General features: G+C 48.0%; 1 protein-coding gene across 2 annotated transcripts; it reads right to left on the bottom strand.

Annotated features, from left to right (window-relative positions):
• Positions 1-1,112: 1,112 nt before the first annotated feature.
• On the bottom strand, positions 1,113-12,665 carry DSTN (destrin, actin depolymerizing factor). Of its 2 annotated transcripts, none has more exons than XM_033054767.1 (4): positions 12,481-12,665; positions 3,854-4,161; positions 3,541-3,617; positions 1,113-2,465 (listed from the first exon to the last, which is right to left on the bottom strand). In XM_033054767.1, the coding sequence occupies exons 1-4, from the start codon at positions 12,481-12,483 to the stop codon at positions 2,356-2,358; spliced, it is 498 nt and encodes a 165-aa protein (XP_032910658.1). In that variant the 5' UTR covers positions 12,484-12,665; the 3' UTR covers positions 1,113-2,355. The 2 variants fall into 2 exon arrangements, with proteins under 2 accessions (XP_032910658.1, XP_032910659.1); XM_033054768.2 differs by lacking the exon at positions 12,481-12,665 and adding an exon at positions 11,613-11,631.
• Positions 12,666-19,827: the final 7,162 nt, after the last annotated feature.

Here is a 19,827-nt window from a genome sequence, read left to right as displayed (position 1 = left end):
TTTGAACCCGAGTCCTTGATCCAAGGGCTTTCACATTGTAGGAAATGTTCTTCTACCTCACAGGTCTGACATCCTTCCTCTTTTGCAGTGTCTCCTGCTCCATTTTGTGACCAAGGAAGAAAATCCCAGGGAGAAGTGACCACAGTATCACCTGGGTTTGATAAAGATGCCTGCAGGCACGGGCTATCAGCTGGATCTTGGCTAGGAGTTGCCCATTTGTCAGGCAGCACCACTCCCAGTATGTCACACCGGTTTCCTTATCTCCCCGTGGACTTTGGACAGGGATCAGTGCTGCAGCCACCTGGGTGAGGAGGAGCTGTTTATGAGGATCATTACACACTTGGGCAAGCCCCAGCTTGACTGAAAGACAGGCTAGAAGCCCTAGCAGAATCTAGGCCAGTTTGCTTTGCTCAGAATCAGGAAACTGCACTCCAGTGGTTCCTGTTGCATCAGAAAACCTTGTGGTCCCAGCCCAGGGACCCACATGGGTGCCAAGTCACAGCAATCAGTCAATGCCTGTCTTTAATGAAGGGTTTTAACCACACAGCCTGGCCAGAGAGGGCACAGGCTGAGTTAGTAATGGCCCCAGTTCCCCTGGTCCCCAGACACAGCAGCACAGGAGTTGAGGAGACACTGCAGCTTTCTGTCCCTGCACAGCTGGGAACGGCCCAGGAAGGAAGGGCCATCCTGTGACTGCCCGGGCTCCATGGGCCAGGCCAGAGGAAGCTCCCTCAGTCCTCACAGGGAAGGCAGAACAGAACAACCAACACATGGTTGGGCTCCTGCTGCTCAGACTGCAAACAGGGAGATGGCTCCCAGGATGGCCCCCAGCCAATGTGGGAATTTGGGGCCAAAGCCTAAAAGGCAGAAAGAGGTGCCTGCAGAATGCAGAGCCAAAGAGAGGAGCACATTCCTTTTCCCCCAGATCCCTCCAGCTTCTCCAGCAATTCCTTCCAGCCTGTTTCCTCCCATTCCTGCTCTCGAGAGCAGGGCAGGGCAGTCGCTGCAGAAGGCACAGCAGGTTCCTTAGTGCTTACCCAGATCCAGCAGTGCCAGCCCCACTGCAGGAGGGCTGATCCCGAGGCTGGAGAGCAATCAGTCACTGACCCAGGGGAGGGAAAGCCCATTTATTTAGGCTGTTCAAATTTGGCACACACAGAACATACCACAGTAATGCACTGGAGGCTAAGGGTTTTGTTTGTTTTTTTTCTTTTTCTCTACAGACATACAAGAAAACTCTATGCAACTCCCATGTACACATTACACAAAGGAAACAGCTTTAATCAACCACTGATGAAACATGGAAGCTTTTAAGATCTCTGCAGCTGGCACAGGAATGTTCTCTACCCCCCATACAAAAGGCATTTCAGGTCAAACTTTCTAGTAGGTGATATTTCCATGCATTTCTACAGAATTAAAGAAGCTAACAGACAAAAAGCCCAGATCAAGCCATATTAGTCAGGCTGATTGGTTCTACTAAGTTAAATCAATAGTAATTATGGACAAATGGACCAAGAGACCAAAGACTGGGGCTGAAAATACCATTTTTAAAATTGTGGTTCCTTTTCATTTTACTACCCATAACTGGAGAGCTCTGATATAAGAATCTGCGTTTATAAGAGCCTCAGAAGCATCTGATCCATTAGTAAGTGTTTATTAGAGAAAGGTAGTTCTAAATCCAACTATGTTCAACAGAAAAAACAATTTCTATAGAATTACTCAGGAGGAAAGAGATCTCAAGACACTTCATAACAAGAAAATTGAACCTACAGAACAAGTGAACCTTTAAATATTATTACTGCACCGTGAGTTTACAGGAGAGCAGATTAGGACTATTTCTCCAGAAAAATTGTCTGTTTTATGTCTAGCTTCATAATTAGGATTTTTTAGTACAGCTCTGCAACTGCAAGCACTAAGAATTTAACCCAGTTTTGGTGCTAACAGGTTGCTTTAGCTGACGTTAAACTACAGGTTTTACATTTTGTCTTAAATGGTTACAGGGGAAAGTTTTTGAATTTCACTTGTTAGTATTTAGAAAAGCAAGAACAGGAACCAGATCGTTCTCACCTCTCCACCTTTCATGATACACTGCTCAAAATTTTGGAGACCTTTAGTGTTAATCCATTGGGGACAGTACTGGGCTGGACAACCAATGCAAATATTAATACACCAAGATAAATCCTTAATTTCATTTATTTAGGGTCATTTGTACATACAAGCTACATCTCCAAAATCTAATTTGTTCTACAAGACAGCTTCCCTACTGTTAGTGAAACCCTTACCTAGAATGTTTGCTTTATATAACTGATCTAGTAAAACATGGAATGCTTGTAGAGTTGTGGCACTGTATGACATCTACACAGGACTTCCTTCAAAAGCTACGACTAGGGAGCCTCCTAGCTTCTCAGCAATGCAAGCTCGGTTCAGGTCCTCTGGCCCATTTGCTTGGCATTCATGCTTTATGCCTAAAAAAAGGAGGCAAAACACACAATAATGCAGTATTTCAACATGCTGGTAAGCAATCAAAGAAACATACCTGGTAGTAATATTAGAAGAAGCAATCCAATCACTCAAGCAGACAAGTCCTGCCTCAGTTTAGGGAACTTGACGGTTTTTCCCTGACACATCCCAGGAGACATCTGGCTGCACACCAAATGTCACTGAAGGGACATGTAGGGAGAAATTTGTCACTAGCTCAGTGCTCAGACTGTTGGCCTTTCATGGCAAGCTCTTAGAGTGAATCCCTCATTTCTTGTGCTGCCCTGGATACAGCAGGGGAGGGAGCTCCAGGCAAGCACACAGAGAGGGATCACTCAGCTCCTGCTGGCTCTGCAGAGGTGGCTGAAAGCATCACACTGTGACCCTGAGAGGCACAGAGTGAGAGCTGGGCTAAGCAATCAACAGCGCTTTCTTTTGGCTGGAGAGCCCAACCCGTGTCTGCCTTATATGGTGAAAAGCAGAATTTCCTCATGATTTATTTTTCTCAACTTCCACATGTGCAGCACACAACATTCTCCCATAGCAGTCCCAGTCCCTGGGTAAGCCATCCTGTGAAGGCTGGCACTGCTGCACAACAATCCTGTCAGTCTTACACCCTGCAAGACTTCAGCCCAGTGCAGCCTGATCAGCTGAAAAGTGCTACCTGGCTATCAGCCAGACTGACTCACTACAGCATAGTAAGTTTTTAACAGACACAGGTATGAAAGTGCTTCTGCCACTGAGGCAGCTCTGCACAAAATCCAGCACTGTGCTATGAATCTAACAGTTTCTAGCCCGTGTGGTGCAAATGTGCTTCTCCATATGGTCCATCACACATTGCAAAACTTGCTCTTGTCCTGAGCACTGTCCTAGAGCCTCTCTAATTTTGTCAGACAATGTAAATTTGAGCCAGAGCTCACTTTTAGCTCTGTCACATGACACTTCACTTCTCACCAGTATCTCAGAAAAACAACAAAAAAAGCCCCAAATCCTAAACTAATTAAGCCATGCAGCATACTCAAGGGACACAGCAGAGTTAGGAGCATTAATTGTATCACATACCTTGAAACTTCTTTTTGATTGCATCCTTGGAGCTTGCGTAGATCATCTTACTTTTGAGAGGTGCTTGTTCTGGTGCCCTAGTGAGAGACACCAGAGTGAAATTATGACACTGATTATCCATCCCAGACAGAAGCAGTATCCTACCCACCACGGACAAACAAAACATCTCATGGCTCCAGAATACAGGCACCAGGCTGCCCAGCTCACTTTAAGCATGCCATTTTCCCAGCCTGGGCAATACAAACTCTCAGAGACCTCCCCCACAGAGTCTGGACTAAATGTTAGGAATGAGAGAGTTGGGAAGGTGGCTTACCACAAGAAAAACATCAGCTCTTCTTTTTTGGACTCCTTGGTCTCAAAGCTTGCATCATACAAGGCATAGCGGCAATCCTTCTCCGGAAGCATCTGCACAAAGTGCTTGAAAGGGTCGGTGACTGTCACTCCAACATCTCCCACCAGAATCTCTTTGCCTTCCTCCACAATAATGCACTTTTTGTCTGGACTGAGGCAGAAGATGACAGCCTTCTTCCTCTTCTTGATTTCCTCCGGCGTGGAGCACTTCCTCACTTTCATGTCATAGAAGATACGGCACACCTCATCAGCCACTTGTACTCCGGAGGCCTGCAAAGACCACAGCAAACAGCTTCAGGCCTTCCACCTCTAATTTTCCCAACTACATTATGGCACTGCCTTAAATCCAAGGCTAGAAGACAATAGACTCTTGCAATAGTTGCTTGTGGCAGAAAAGGCTGCAGACCCCCTTTTCCAAAGCCAAGCAAAGAATCTCGAGTCTCGCTGCTGCCCACAGTCATCTGCCAAACCAAAAACCATTCCAAAGAAGGCACAATCCCACTTACACATTGTTTTGGGGGAGTTTTACAGGCATGCCAACCCCTTGTTCTCTGAGATTCAGTTGTGGCAGATCCTCTGGCATTACAGCAGCTTTATTTTCTTCCCTGTTTCAGGCTGGCTGGACAAGCCCACAAGGATCTTCTGTTCAAAGTTTCCCAGCCATTTCCAGCATGCTTGCTAGCTGCTTTAGGAACAGAGGTAAAACTGGCCAAATTCCATACTTGTCACATGAACTTAGAGATCAAGGGAAATGTAGTGGATACTGGAATTGCAGTGGTAGTTTTTAGCTGAACAAACCAACTTTGGGAAGTTGCTCTGAATTCAGTATTTCAAAAGAGAACTTGCAAGTCTTAACAGTTAAAGTCTCTACCTCTCAGCACCTACTCCACCTGCACCTGCTTTTAAAGCAACCTCGACCCTTCTCACCATGTCTCCCCCATCCTGGAGTCAGCTGGGAAATTGTAGTGAGTTGGTATCGTATTCCCCTGTGTAACTTGGAACAAGAGGTGCACATGCAGCATTATCAATCTGATGTTAAAGGCAGCTGCACAGAATAAAGAGGAAAAGACCTGGCAAGAACGACAAAAGGCTGAACAGCATTTTCAGTCTGATGCTTTTCTGGGAATGAGACAGAAAAAAAAAAACTGGGAAGTAGAAGCATTTATGTCTGAGTTTTGTTCTCAGACTGCACCAAGTCTGAGAGACTTGTATGGAGAGCTTAAAAGCAGCTGTGCAAGAGTGAGTACTGCAAATGTGGAAAGCTAGCAGGCACTGCTGGAAGGACATCGTGGCCAGAGCAGTAAAGACCAAACTGAAGCCCGTCCAGTACACCTCCATCTGTTCAAAGTGCTACATACAGTATAAAGAATGAGATTCCTTTAGAATCCTGCTTCCCCCCTCGCTGTTTTTTTTGTCTTCCAAATTCAAATGCCATTACACATATCCATCTATCAGAAGGAAAACTGCCTCCTTCTGTGTAAACCATGACACGCCACTGCTATGAGCAGTTAGCAGTACAACAGTCAGGTACAGCAGCAGGTGAGATACACAACTGAAAAAGATTAGAAGCTAGGTTTTTGTTTTTTTTTAAACTTATCTTCAGACCCAAAATAGGAGCTCAAGAGATTTCTTTTGCATTTTGAAGAAACAGCAACCGGGGACAGAGGTGCAGGGGAACAGCTCAGTGCTCAGGCTGTCCTTGAGGTTCGTTATGGACAGGACACCTTTAATGTGTGGGGTTTTTTAAAGCCTTGACCAGCACCTACCACAGAGGACTTCAGATGAGCCCAGATTCTCCTCTTTCTACCAACATCCCTCCTCCTGTAACTCTGGGTGGCTGGCATAGCACTGTTAACCCAGTGAGGAGAGGTGGCACAGCTGGCAGAATCTACTACCATGGAGTTTAGTATCTAAACCTCCTAAGTGCTGGTTGCAGAAAACCAGGGTAATCTCATACATCAGCAATCTGAGACAGCTTTTCTTCAAGGTGGAGAACAGTGCTTTTTCAGGTTTTACCTAAATACAAGAGGACCTCCCTCAAGATTTACAATGCATAGTCAATTTGTAAGCGGTAATCTATGCAGAACTGCTTGCACTTTGGGACAGGAAAAGAGCAATTCCGTCACAGTGCCTCAGCTGTGTGGCAGGCAGCCATCCTTCTGCCTATCACCAATAAGGTGAGGAAAGTACATGGAGAAAGCCTGTTTCAGGATAAATTCAAGCAACAGTGCAAACATGGACTCAAAGTGACTCATTCCTCTGTCACCTCCTCCATACAGAGACATTGTACTTTGTCAGTGTGACTGAGAGCTAATGAGGAATAAAGGTCTTTCTTCTCCTGTCTCTGTGCTTGGTATGGGCAAGAGCCTCTTTGGAAGACTCTAAATAACACAAAGTTAACCTAATAAAACAAACAAGTGCAGCAACTACAGCTATTTTATCATTCACTAAGGACAAATCCACAGTGAATTCAAGAGAACCCTTTTCCTCCATGAGATTTATCTTCTAACTAATGGTACTTCAGTACAGTGGCAAGACTCTGGTTTTAGTCACAAACCCCCTCAAGATTCTTAGAAAATGCACAGAAAGTCTGAACTGGCATGGAAATGAGGTTATTTATCATGGAAAAGCAGTTCATGCCACCTACTTCTACCTCTGTCAATTCTTGAGCTTTGCTCAAACACTACAACAAATAATTCCCTTGCACCAAGCCATGCTAACTTGGAAAGCAGAGGTTAATGCTCAGCTTGAGAGCCAGAAGCAGGAGCAATAGACCTGCAGGTTGATGCAAACTGTACAGGTATGTGCATTTGCTTGTGCTACTACACTGCCAGAAACATGTCTCCAGGTCAGGAGACAAGTTGTTTCTTTAAAAAGAATCTAAGCTCCACTGGCAAGTCAGTTTAGATTCCAAAAATGTTGAAAGTATTTAGTTTAGAAACTCAAAATTCACTGTAAAACTTCAGTTGATAACTGGGACTGACCAGAAGCTGAAGAGCCAATAGTGACAACTGGATTTTTTCACTCTCCAAAGCAAAAGACTGTTAGTAGCTTGTGCTACTCCTTTTCACAGTTGCTGTACAACCCCTGGATTCATCACACAAGCTGACAGCAGCAGCCATTTTGTTGCCAGGAACAATGCAGATTTGTTCCATCTGAGAACACCCTATAGCTGTGTTACAGTATGGGCTGACACAAGACAGTGCAACAAACCAATTCCCTCTGAAAAGAGGATCTACTGTCATAACTGTGCTGGGCCCGTACCAGCCTCAAATGGCTTCACAAACATACTTAAAAAGGAAAAAACTCAAACCCGAGGCAGCTTTTGTTTTAAGGTAGTTACAACCACTCTGTAGAATAGCAACTGCTAAGAGCACTGGAACAAGAAAAAATTCCAGACTCTAAATACATGTCCTCAAGCAACATTTTAACCTCATCTCTGCTGTCTTGTCCAGAAGAAGAGCTGTTGAGAAGCCTCCACCCTCCCAGTAATGACAGGGTAAACACTTGTTAGTCTGGATTTTCCCTCTTTGGCCAGATATGGCTCTGCTCAGAGGATTCAATACAGCACATTGGTCATTATTTTGTGCATTGTGGCTTGAACAGTGTAAAGCTCCAGCAGCCAGCCTGGTCCTGCTCATTTTCCAGGATGGAAGCAGTTATCCAGCTCTGGACTGGCACATGGGGGTTGCTTCAGTGAGCAGCACATACTGCAGGCACTTGTGGGATCCAGGACCATCAGCCAGCTGGTGACATTTGACTGTAGGGGACAGACCCTTAACTGCAACAAGACAGCAGCAAGCAGGCAGGCCACCTAATTCCCAGACGGGAAAATGATGCCATGACAGCACATTCAGGGAGACATTCAAGAAAGGAGAGACAGAACAAGTTTCTCTGAGTAAATCAGCACAACTGAGTTGTCCCCCAGCACCCCCCTGCAACTGCTGAAGACACAGCACGTGCTGGGGGCTGAGCCACTCACACACTATCCCGTGGCACTTCTGGCAGTATCCCCACTGGATCTCACAGGGCCTGCTGTAGGCACCTGAGGCAGGCACTGCATTGTGTGCCTTGTCAGCAGCACTGCAGGAACACAGCGGCTCTTGTTCATAGAGCCTCGCTCTTGCCTGAAGTGTAAAGCTCTGCACAAGTCTTGGGAGAGCACAATGCCCTCCCTCCACCGGGCAGCCCAAAGCCCTTCTGTCCAGGCTTCCAGCAAGTTCCTACCGGCAGGAACTGGACCCAGCTGCCTCCACTAAGAGCTCCCAACAGTTTGCCTTCATGGCCAAGTAGCCTAACTGAAATTTAATCTAAATTGGAGAAGACAGAAGAATAATCCAAAGATTTCTCAATAAAATCCCCACATACAGAAATGTTACTTTGGGAGTGAGAGACATGCCAGACACCTGATAAACTAGATTTGTAGCAAGCCAGCACAAAAACACAACTAGGACACCATGAAATTCAACTTTTGTTTTGCTAGGAAGTGCTGTGAGCTCCACTATTTTTCTTGAATACTTAAAATATTTTACCCAAGAAGAATCTTTGTTTTCCTCAACTCTAAGACAGCTAGCAACACCTTGAACTAATGACTTAGTTTGCCTCAAGACAAGTTTGAAGGACTAAATTTGGTTTTAAGTCTTGAGAATTTCAGACTGTTGGTTTTCCCTCCTGCGCTCAGAGCCCAAGAATTGTCCACAGTTGTGCCTCCGCATGCATTATCTCCAGAGACATTCCAAGATACAGTTCTTGATTTGTTTTGTCTGGGAACCATGCACACACATTGTACACACCACGGTGAACTATCCACAGCTACTCAAGTGGAAACTTCTGCTTCTGGGAAAAGCATAATCATTTTTTTCCAGAATCTGACACCGAGAATGCATTAAAGCACACCTTGCAAGGGCAGATTTGAGAACACTGTGCTCTCATGTTTGCTGGTCACATTATTGGCATGTACTTGGTTCTCAGTTTCTTCAGCAAACCCTGTTTTCCCCATGCCTGGCTCTTCCTCCATCCTATCTACCTCCAAAATTCCCTGCCACTGCCAGAGCTGCCTGTGGAGCCATGTAGCATTTCCCTGTGACTCATGAATGTGTCATAGTACATCTCTGCAATAAATACTTTTCCAATTTAACCTATTTCCACCAGCACCCTTCAGGGACAGAGCTGTCCCTTGCACTGCCCTTGCACACAATGGCATGTCCCGGGCCATCACCAGCAAGTTGAGAGAAAACTAAACCAAGGTAGCTGTGGGAGACTTACCAGAAAGGGAAGGTAACAGCCTGGCTGAAAGAAAGTTTTGCCAAATCAGGCCTCTAGAAAGGTGTCACCTAAGGTCAACAAGCCAACTGAAAATGTAGATGGTCAAAACCATAAAGATAGTAAATATTGTTTGTCTTTTAATCTGCTATTTGTGCACTCAAGAAAACACATCTGATACTAACATCCCCACTTTACTGAGCAGGACAGGTAGCAATGCAAGGAGGAAATGAAAAGAGCAGCTACTTCAACTTCATCCCAGAGACCAGCAACAGTGTGGGAACACCAGTGACTTCAGGAATCTGGAAATGCCCACATTCCCTGCCTACCTATGGCTGGACAGAGAGACACCTCCATTTACAGGGGACTGACTGCCTGTACATTTGAAAGGCCAAGGCTTCAACTCAGATCTGAAGCCTGACAGGAAACAGAACTAACAGCCTTTTACTGCTCTTGTATAAGAGGCCATTATTTGCAAACCATAAACCAGCAAAAAGTACAGTCATCTGCGTGTCACTTACAGACAGATCTTGCCAGCTAGACTCAAGTTTTTATTTCGCATCATTTGGTTTCTTTTGGCAGGGGGAAGGTGTGGGGGAAGAAATTGAAACTCCATTCAGCTTTTATTCCCCCCCGTCCTAGGAGAAAGGTCATTGACAAAAAAGGAGATGAGTAGGAAAACAATTATTTTAAAAACAAACAAATAAACAAACAAATAAATATCCTTTGAATTCCTGAAGGTAATTTCTTCAGTTTTTAGCCAAAGAGGAAATTATCTCCTTCTCTGAGCCACCAAGAAGTTCACTCCTGATTTAATTAGTGAGGTAGGCAGAACAAGCAATACCTACAAAAGGCAATCCCAGCAACAGTACTGAAAAACAGGAACTGCAGTGGCCAGTAGTAGCAGGGCAGAAGTTTTGAGCAGCACACATTCCTGTGTGGAAATATCCTTGTTTTTAGGTAATGCGGGTGGAAGCTGGTGTTTAACAAGACTCTTGCAAAAAAATCAAAGCTTCTCAGAAACACATTCAGCAGACAAATCAGCTATTATGAACTTAAATGCCTATAAGAATTTTCCTGTGGCCTTACAGCAACCTAAAGGTTAAACGTCACCCTCAAAACCAGGTTTTGAAGGCCAGCTCTGGGCATCCCTGATACTTGTTACTGAGGGATCTTCCTCTCCCAAGGAGATTGCTGTGAATACCGAACAACCAGGTAAGGAAAAGGCCAAGAACAACTTCACAAGCAAGTCCTGGATGTATTCAGGCTCTCTCACATGGCATTGCTTAGGTCATTGCTTGTGCCCAGCAGGAGCCTCTTGATAGTGATTCTGACAAGGATGGTAGGGACATGCCAGACACCGACAGCATCAATTGTCATGAGGCTGTTATCTTGTGTATGAGACACATGTACCTTGTAATTACACAGATCTGGGAACAGCACTGAATAACAACGAAGGAACATAATTTGCACGGTCGTCCGAAGACCTTGGACTCATTTAATCCAGTAGTAAAGGAAACCGAACATTGTGGCAAGACACAAAAGCTGAAAATCCAAGCGCTTTTGATAGCAAAGGATGCCCTCCTGCTGGCACTACGGTACTTTGCCAGAAGGCCTTCACTCTTCCCAACAATTGCAGCCTCTCAAAAAAGTCAATCTAAAGCCTGTTGCAAAAAGGAGTTCGCTATGAAAAATAGTAGTTTTGACTGACTTGGGAATTCCCTGGTTCTGAAGCAGGATAAAGCCTGACACACTGAGTAGTCACACTTAACTAGGTTTGCATACTGCAGAGGTGGAAGCTGGCTTGTTGAGACAAGTCTCTTTTAAACAAGAGCTGCGAGTCTCATCAGACTCTTTAGCAGCTTTATCTGCAACTCCCATCAGCTCTGCTCCACGCTGCACACCAGCCACAGATGCTCCAGAGCTTGGGTGTTAGAGAGAGCAGGGACATTAGTAGTACATCCTGCCTGCCAGCCCTACGGACCAAAAATTAATTTCCCAGATACACCACATGTTCAATGAACTACTGGTAAATACCAAGGGTATTTAACACCTCTAATACAAGTAAATAACTCAGGCAAGTGTGTGTTGCTGGACAAGTGCTTGTGCATGACTCAAGCAAAAACAGGGCAGCAGTTAAAATTACATGAGCTAATAATTGAGGCAAATTTGCCAACCTCCGTCTCCCGAGTTAAACAGGGATGCAAACTTTGAGAATGGGCAAAGCAAACAGAACGAGCCACCATGAAATCGTTTTGGTCTATTCTGCGCCATTTATGCAAGGAGAGCCTTGACACTTTTTTTTTTTTTTTTGAAAACCGGGAAACACAAGCAAATCAGTACAGATATAAAATATACTTGTTTCTTTGCTTCCAGAGTTATGCCTTGGACAAATGTTTCCATCACTGTGCGGAGAAGCAAAACAGGGAAAAAAAAACCCAAATCCTTGCAACAACTACCTCAAAATTTCAGCTTCCTCGAGCGGCTGCTGCGACACCTTGTTTTTTACCATCAGCGATTCCCCTCCGCGGGTTCCGCTTCCCCCTTTTGTCCGCCACCAGCGCTGTGGGCTGCGGCGGGGCCCGGGGGAGGGGGGCCCGGGCCGGCCCTGGGAGGGCCCGTGCTGGCCCCGGCTGCCCGCGGAGCCGCCGCCGGTTTCTGGGCAGGCCCGAACACCTCGGCCGTGGGAAGATGGCTCCCGCCGGGACCCAGGCGGCAGTCGCGCTTCCTCCCGAGCAGAGCAGCCCCCGGCCTCGGGGGAAGGGCGAGCTCCTTCCAACACCGGCTGCGACCCCTTCCCACCCAGCCCCTCACGTGCAGCGGCGGGGCCGCCGCCTCCCCGTCCCCTCCCGGCCGCGCCCTGCGGCGCGGGGAAGGGCCGCGCGCAGCCCCCCCACCTACGGCCTTTTCCCGCCGCGCCCTCTCTCCTTACCACCTCCCCCCACCCCCCCCAGGGCCAAATGGACGCGCCCGCCCCCAGCGCCTGTGTGCGACGCGGAGCGTACCACTACCTTACGGCGAGGGTGAGGAAAAGGAGGGAGGACAATTCCATCGCTTCAAAGCGGGGTGTAACCTTCCGTCGCCTCATGGCGGGATGGGGGCGGGGGGGAAGGGAGGAGAACGGATCGGCCGCGTCAAGTTCAAAGGCGAACGAGAAGGACCGGAGAAAGGGAAGGAGAAGGAAAACGGGGAACTGCCAGGCAGAGCGGCGGCCGGGATGCGGCGGGCGGTACCGCCGCCCCCCTCCCCCCTTTTTCCCCCAGGGATGACGGCGGAGGCGGGAGACGGAGAAACCGAACACCCCCTCCGGCGGCGCGCGGTGCCTACCATGGCGTCGGCGGGGCGCGGCGGGCGGGCGGCAGAGCGCGGTACAGCGGCGGCGGCTCCCTCGGCTGTCTGGGCGCGGCGCGGGTTCCGGCGGCAGGAAGAGAAGCTGCGAGGGCGCGAGCCGGGCGGAAGCGCTCCGACGTCACGGCCGCCGTGCCCGGAGGAGGAGGAAGCGGTTGCTATGGTGGGAGCCCCGCGTGGCGACGCCCTTAGCCCCGTGCGCACGCGCGAGCGGGGCTGGGGGTGGGAGCCCCGGCCACCATGCACAGCCCCTTCCCTGACGAGTTAACCAATCACAGGGAGACTCCAGCTGATTGACGTGCCCGCCGGCCAATGGCCCGCGCCCTGGGCGAGGTGGGCGAGGTTACCTGCTCCAAGGTGTATCGGGGTGGGTGGTGGGGAAGATGCTGAGGGCAGGGCCGAGGGCTGGGGGAGATGTGAGGGAGAGCGCGGGGGGCACGAGGAGGATTTGGGCTGCTGGGAGTGAGGCTGGAAGCGACTGGTGCGGGCGTAAGGCTGTTGGGGAGTGGCCGAGGGGGTGGCCGTGGGGCGGGCGGGCAGTCTGCGGGAGGAGGCGGCCGCAGGAGCGGCTAGGGGCGGGCGGCTGGGCGGAAGTGTGGGAGGCTTTTTTTTTTTGTGGCTTCTTTTTTTTTTTTTTTTTTTTTTTTTCCAGCCTCCGAGGGCTTTTCACTACCTACTTTGGTGCGATCTGAGGCAGGCGGTGCTGATTGGCTCGGGCTGCTGCGGCAGGAGCCTGGTGCTTCCCGCCGGCACCCGCGGGTTCCGGATCCCGGCGCTGCCGCATCCCGGCGGCCCCAACAACGAGCGGCTTGTGCTCGGGACAAAGGCGGCCCTGAGGAAACGCTGCGGCGCTCAGAGAAGCTGCTGTTCCGTGTTCATGGCAGTCCTGCTTGCCCTGACGAAAATGCTCATTCCTGAATGTTCCAGCCAGTGAGGCTCAGGCTGCTTGTAATCAGAGCACAAAGGCATCTGCTGATGGTACAAAATTTATAGAAAGTTAGGGTTTAATCACCGAATCCTGACTGCAGTGATGTTCCAGGCTTGAGTCGATGAGCGAAAAGCCCCCAACATCCAAAGCTTATTTGTCGAGTCTGTGCCTCCCTGTAAGCAGGAAACAAAAACAAGGCTTGATGGCGGCATTTTCAGGGCTGGGGTATGAGACAACAATATTTCATTACAACCATCATGAAGCTTCACTATTAAAGGTGTGAGCAATGCTCACCTTACAATTTTCATCCCAGTTGCTGTTCTAGATAAAGGGCTTCCATTTTTATTTGATTTTTCCCCTCTTTGCAGGCTACCCTAGTAGATGCTCTTTGTAGATGTTTTTAGGCCTGTTTACATGAAAGAGAAGTTGCTGAAAGATGGATGCATTGAAAAAGCCATCCTGTTTCATTAGGCTCTTGTGCTGGTTGACTTACTCCTGCCAGGGGTTCCTTTTAGCAACAGCTCTTGCATCAGATTTGTAATAAAACTAGCAAAAAACCTACCAGCATGACTCAGACTTTAATCAGCCTGAGTGGATAGCTCTTCTCTAGGCCCATTTCTGATATATTTAATCAAGGAATGCTTAAATTTGACCCCAAATCTTGACTTTCTTTGGAAGTATTAACAAGAATGAACGAGGTCAGGGTTGATTATTTTTTCCCTTTTGAAATGTAGTTCTAAAACAAGTCAGATAAAGTGCCCGTGTAGTAGGGAGAGCTGCAGTCCTGTGAGTAAGTTTCTCTGGACAACTTCTGGTCCTGCCTCCCTGCTGTGGCTGTGGCTTGGAGAGGAAATCAAGGCAGTGCTGCTCAGTGCTGTGTGCCAGTGCTACAGCAGACCTCCATCTCCAGTGGCGTGTAGCAGAAACCTGGGGTAACTGTGCTTTCTAGTCGTAATTGATGTGGGCAATTTGTCTGTTACTGTTCCAGGCTTGCTCTTCAGACATGGCTTTCACTCTGACAGAGGAGTACAGAAGTGAAACATCCTGGGGAGGAGATGATGCAAGGCTGGGACTGTTTAGTGCTGTGTACTTATAAGGGCAAATGAGGTGGAACTGGCCTCCTGGCCAGTCTGTTCTGAGAGGTGGTTTTAGAAAGGTTGCAGGAGGTTGAGAAAGTATGTAACTGGTTAAATGAAATTCAGTGGGGACAAGAACTCCTTCATCAGCAGAGTAAGAGAAAACTCTCACTTTTTCCTGCCTCCTGAGATGTGCCTGCTCCAGGAAGAGCACTTACTCACCAACAACCACTCAACAACTACAACATTTTTTTAAATTTTCATTCCCCAAATGACAAAATAGCATAGCCCAGTGAAGCTAAACATAGCGGATGTGCTGCTTTGAGGCAGAAATATACCAAAATACATGGACAAGTGTGTGGTTATGGTGGTACCAGCCTGCCTTAGCCCAGGGTTCCACAGCCCCTGCACTGCTGTTCCAGCACGAGCACTGCAGACTCCAGCCCTGCCCCAGAGCTGCCTGCTGGGGATGAACAGTGTGTATGGCAGGTTGGGAACCCCTGCTTGCATGCCAGTCCTGTGCTGCTGTTTGTGCAGGGAGAGAGCCTGTTTCTCCAGCCTTGTGCTGCTCCCTGACCTGACAGCCCTCTCCTCCTGTGCCTGTCACCTTAAGCATCGCCCCAACCCTTTGTAGTGCTGGGGTTCCCTCAGCCCAGACTTGGAGCAGGGTCCTGTCAAAGCCGTTCTGCAGCTCTTGCCTTGGTCCCTGAACCCAAGGGCAGCTCCCTGGTTTGGGGAGGGCAGGAGGAAATTTTGTTTCTGTTTCTGAGTTCTCTCTCTCAGTGCCAGCCTTTGGATAGGACAAGGACCTGGGCAGAGGTGAGGAAGTTACTGCCACTCTGACACCAACACCTCTGGCTTGGTGTGTTGCACACCCTGTTACAGCTGTTCTGCTGGGTGGTGAGTGAGGCTAAAGCCTTCTTGGGGTGAGACTCTTGTCCCCAGCCTCTCAGTGCAGTACGAGGCTGTCACAGTGACTACATGATTGCTGTGAATTGCACTGTGGAGAAGAGTTTTTTTTTTACTAGCTCTTCTGCTTTTCAACACTGAACCAGCTTTGCCCTTTTCTTCCCCATAGTGTTAGTGCTATAAATAAGCTAGGCTGGAAGCACAGGCTGTACGTTTGGATGAACCATCATGAAAGGTGAATCCCTCTTCCCTCTCTTAAGGCAAATGGTGTTTGCAATCAGCCTGAAACTTCCCCCCACACACACCTCAAAAATATCCATCCTTCAGCCAGGGGGAAGAGATTCCAGCAATCCTGTAGCTGGTGGTAACCACTTTAGATCCAGTCAGAAACACTGGTGTGAACTGCAGCTGGCAAATGTCTGCCCAGTGAAGGATAGCTTCAAAATCCAGCCCTGTCAATACAAAATGTCACCCGTGGACTCCATTTTTGAATGAGACTCTACCTCAACAAAACCCTGAGATCAATACATCCACTTTGCTGACTTTGTAGCTTTTGAGATGGTGACTACTTGCTTACTTTATATGCCTCAGCTATTTGAACTCCCCCTCCCGTCCTCCAAGGTACTGACTCATTTCCTCCTCTAAAACCTTCCTTTTTTAGCCTTTCGCTCTGAAGTATTTGGTGTCTGTTTTGAGCTGCATGCTCTATGCCTTACTTAGACAAACTCCTGCATCACAGCCCTGCAAGCCATGCTTTTGTACCATGGAAATGGTTTGTTTTCCCTGGTATTTTCAGTCTGAGGAGCAGCCTTGGCGACTGACTATGCTCGTCGGCAAATTGCTGCCTTGCTGTTGGAAATCAGGGAGGCAGACAATCGGCAAAGCGGCTGGTGAGCTGAGGCTGCCGCTGCCTGTGCTAGTTTGCTGTTGCCTCCCTCTTAGCCCCTCTTCCCCCATCTGCCTGCATCCACCTGCTGTCTTTCCATCCACTTCTGTCCTGATCTCGCATTTGGAGCAGGGATCACAGAGGCTCCTGTTTGGCTGAACAACCACAGAGCATCCAGACTCTGACTCTCTGTGCTGCCTGATGTAGCAAAGGAATAGGCAGTGCTCCCTTGTGCACGGTGGTGACCCCGAGTTTGGTCGTGGCTGATGGATGCTGCTGTAACAACATTAGCTGAGTGTGCCTGAAATACCATGCCTTTTTCTCAGGGCTTGTGGAATATTTGCTCTGTGGTCTTGGCGTCGCAAGAATCAGCAAAGATAATTTTAGACAGGAACAGAAAGTCTCTGTAAACCTTACAGTCATAGCTATTTCACTGGCAGAAGAAAACCCCACGAGGAGACCATGGCTGTGCATTGCTGAAACATTCTGCTTAGCAGGTGCGCTGGAGTATAAATTTAAAGGGAAATTTGGGGACAGGAGAATCTAAGGGTGATTCCCAGAAACTGCTGTGATGCTCCATCCCTTTTCTGAGGAGGTGGTGCAGCAGACAGGATGCAGGAACCAGAGCTTGGTATTTGGTCCAAAGCCCTATCCTAGTCCATGGCATGAGTCTAAACAATCTGCTTTTCCCCTTTATATTAATTTCCTGGTTTTGGGGTGTTGCTGTTGTTCCTGCTTTTTTTTTTGTATTGCAATTGGAGATTTAGTGCAGATCAGAGCTAGATGTTCTTTATCAATACTTAATGTTTTTACAGTAATGAAAAGGCTGTTCTTAAATTGCTACAGATTAATGCCAGAACTCGTATTCCCTTTAATTTGTTATCAACTTCCACAATTGCTGCAGGTTGCAATCCTTCTGACTTCCGCATGGTAAAAACTGCAGGCTATAAGCAACCAGACTAAAATTTGACCCTGCTTGCTGTGGTAAAACTGGGTGAATTTTATCAGCCTCATCAGAATTGGTCTGGACTGAGTGGGATGGGGAAGTTAGCTCAGTGCTTCATTACCTCCAGGGCATTTTCTCCACTAGAAAGACAAAGCAGGAAATAACACAAGAAGGCAGCTCAGCAGTGGAACAGCTTCTTGTTAATTTAAGTAAGCAAGAATGTCATCAAGATACTCTCCTACCTGGCTTTTTAAATTTCCCTTTCATTTTGTTGCCACTAAAACCTGTCTGAAGTACTTTTTATGATGAGAATGAAATGCATCTTGCTTCAGAATGAGCTTAAGGGCTGGCCACTGCTCAACTCTTGCTTAAATCCTCAAAACAGGGCAACGTACAAAACTTAAATAATGTGTTTTCCCTGCCTACACGGGAATTGGATCTTAAATCCCTGTCAGTCTGAGAATGGAGGCTCGTGTTGAGTACAGTGAGGCCTTGAACCAGTGGGTAAAGCTTTAAGCAACATCTCTGCCTGCATTACCCGAATGCTTTGCAGCATTCCCTGGGACTGTGCTCCAGACCTTTTGCTGTGAGACAGGGCTGTGTGTGCAGCCTGTTTTATAGAGGGAGAGGGCTGAGCTCAGAGAGGCTGCACGGCTCTCACAGCCTCGGGCAGGAAATTTGTGGTGGGTGTGATGAATTCTTCACTACCTTTACAGGGTAACACATGACCCCTCGGGCCAGCTCTGCTCTGCGCATGTAAGATGATAGTGCTGCTACAACAAATGCGGCACGACTGCAGGGATTTCTTTCTTTCTTGGAGAATAAGCATTTGTGTCTTATGTGGCTTTGTTCCAGGTGTGGAGGTGGTTGCTGCTGATGCCATTAGTAATTGCTATCTGCAATGCCATTAATAATTATTTTATTTCCTGAATTATGAACCCCCACTCCTCACCCTCTGTAACCCAGACAGAAGGTTGTCATGGCAGTTTTCTTATGACAGGGTTTGTGCTCAGCTGCATCAGAATAATGAAACCTTTTTGGAGATGTGTTGCTCATGCAGGATGGCCCTTTGTTTTGGCTTGGGAACTGCAGGCCTGTCTGTGTTTGTCAGGGCTGTGGCCACTTACTGAACCTGCTCTCTGGAATGGGGGGAGCTTGGCTCTTGTTAAAATTGGGAGTTCCTTTTATGGAAGGCTTCTGTGGGTAAGATTAGATGGGAGGTGAATTAGCACTACCCCATGTGTAGGGCAAGGTGATGTACAGGCATAGACTGGAAAATCCTCATCCCTAATCTGCTTATTATTTAACCATAAGAAATGCATGGGATAATGAAAAAGGAAGCAATGAGACATATTAGTCAGCATGATGGATGTTCATCAACAGCAGCCTTATAGCTGCAGAGGATTTGCTAGAGGGTAGAGTGAAAGACCCTTCAAAACTGCAAAAAGATAATTAAGTAGCATTGACTATGATTTCTGGGGAATGCTCTGAGAATTTAGGGTGGTTGCTGGAGGCCTGAGTTGCAGAGGTGGGTATGGAGAGGTAAGCACTCATCTCCCAACAACAGCCATGGCTGCTGTAACACTGGAGAGAAGCCACAGCACTGGCAGTGCCTGTGGAGCACAACTTGCATGGGCTGCAGGACAAATCTGCCCACAGCCTGGGTCTGGATGGGTCTGAGTGCCATGGGAGCTGGCTGTACGTGATATGGGTGTGCTGGGGAGAGCAATCACATCAGTTTTTTGCCTTCCAGTGTGTCAGGTAGTCTCAAAAAATGCTTTGCTTTCCTGGTGAACCTGTGCTTCACACATAGATGGATAACACTCCTACCACTACTGCCACTTGGGCTCTGCCAGGTGAGGTGGAGGAGTAGAAGGACATTGCCGAGAGACACACTGGGAAAGAAGAGGGTCTTGCTGTGTTTGCTGTGAGTGTGCAGTGGATGGGAATCTCTGACAGTTCTCTTTACCTCTCTCCTATCTGTGTTGTGGGCTTGCAGGATGTGGACAGATTATGAATGGAGTTAAGAGTGGCTTGATAGCTGTATCTCTGCTCTAGCTATATTTATAGCTCTGAGTTGACAGCTGGGTCATGGTGAGCTATATATACCTGCTGTGGTTGGGCTTGTCCAGGGAAGTGGCTGTGGGAAGTCTCCACTGAAAAACAGGGTAGTGTGAGTGGAGCATTCCTTTCCCACCAGCCTGTTTAGATCTACTCTGTGTGCCTGAATCTGTACTGGTGGCCTGTGCTTGGCATGCTGGCTCTCTTCTGGCACATGGAATGTAGAAAGGCTGGCTGGTGTGGAGGCATGGACCAGCTGGGTGAGCCCAGCTGTGTATTCCCAGGCTTCAGCAGCAGCGGTCTCCTTCTAAGCATTTGCATTCCCTGAGTGGCACAGCCCACATCTCTGGATGGGTGGTCATCCAACAAGCTGCATGTGGGTGCTGGGAAGGAGCATGGTTGCAGCTGCATTTCTGAAGGGGGCCAGGAAGCACAGTTTGCCAGTCGATGGTATATGGGCTGAATCTGGCCTGCCAGAGCAACCTCTGCCCTGAGCAGGCTACCCTGTCATCCTTCCGTA

Source organism: Catharus ustulatus, chromosome 3, assembly GCF_009819885.2.
Source record: "Catharus ustulatus isolate bCatUst1 chromosome 3, bCatUst1.pri.v2, whole genome shotgun sequence".
In the NCBI taxonomy this organism is placed as follows: domain Eukaryota; kingdom Metazoa; phylum Chordata; class Aves; order Passeriformes; family Turdidae; genus Catharus; species Catharus ustulatus.
This window is presented reverse-complemented; position numbering and strand designations above follow the sequence as displayed.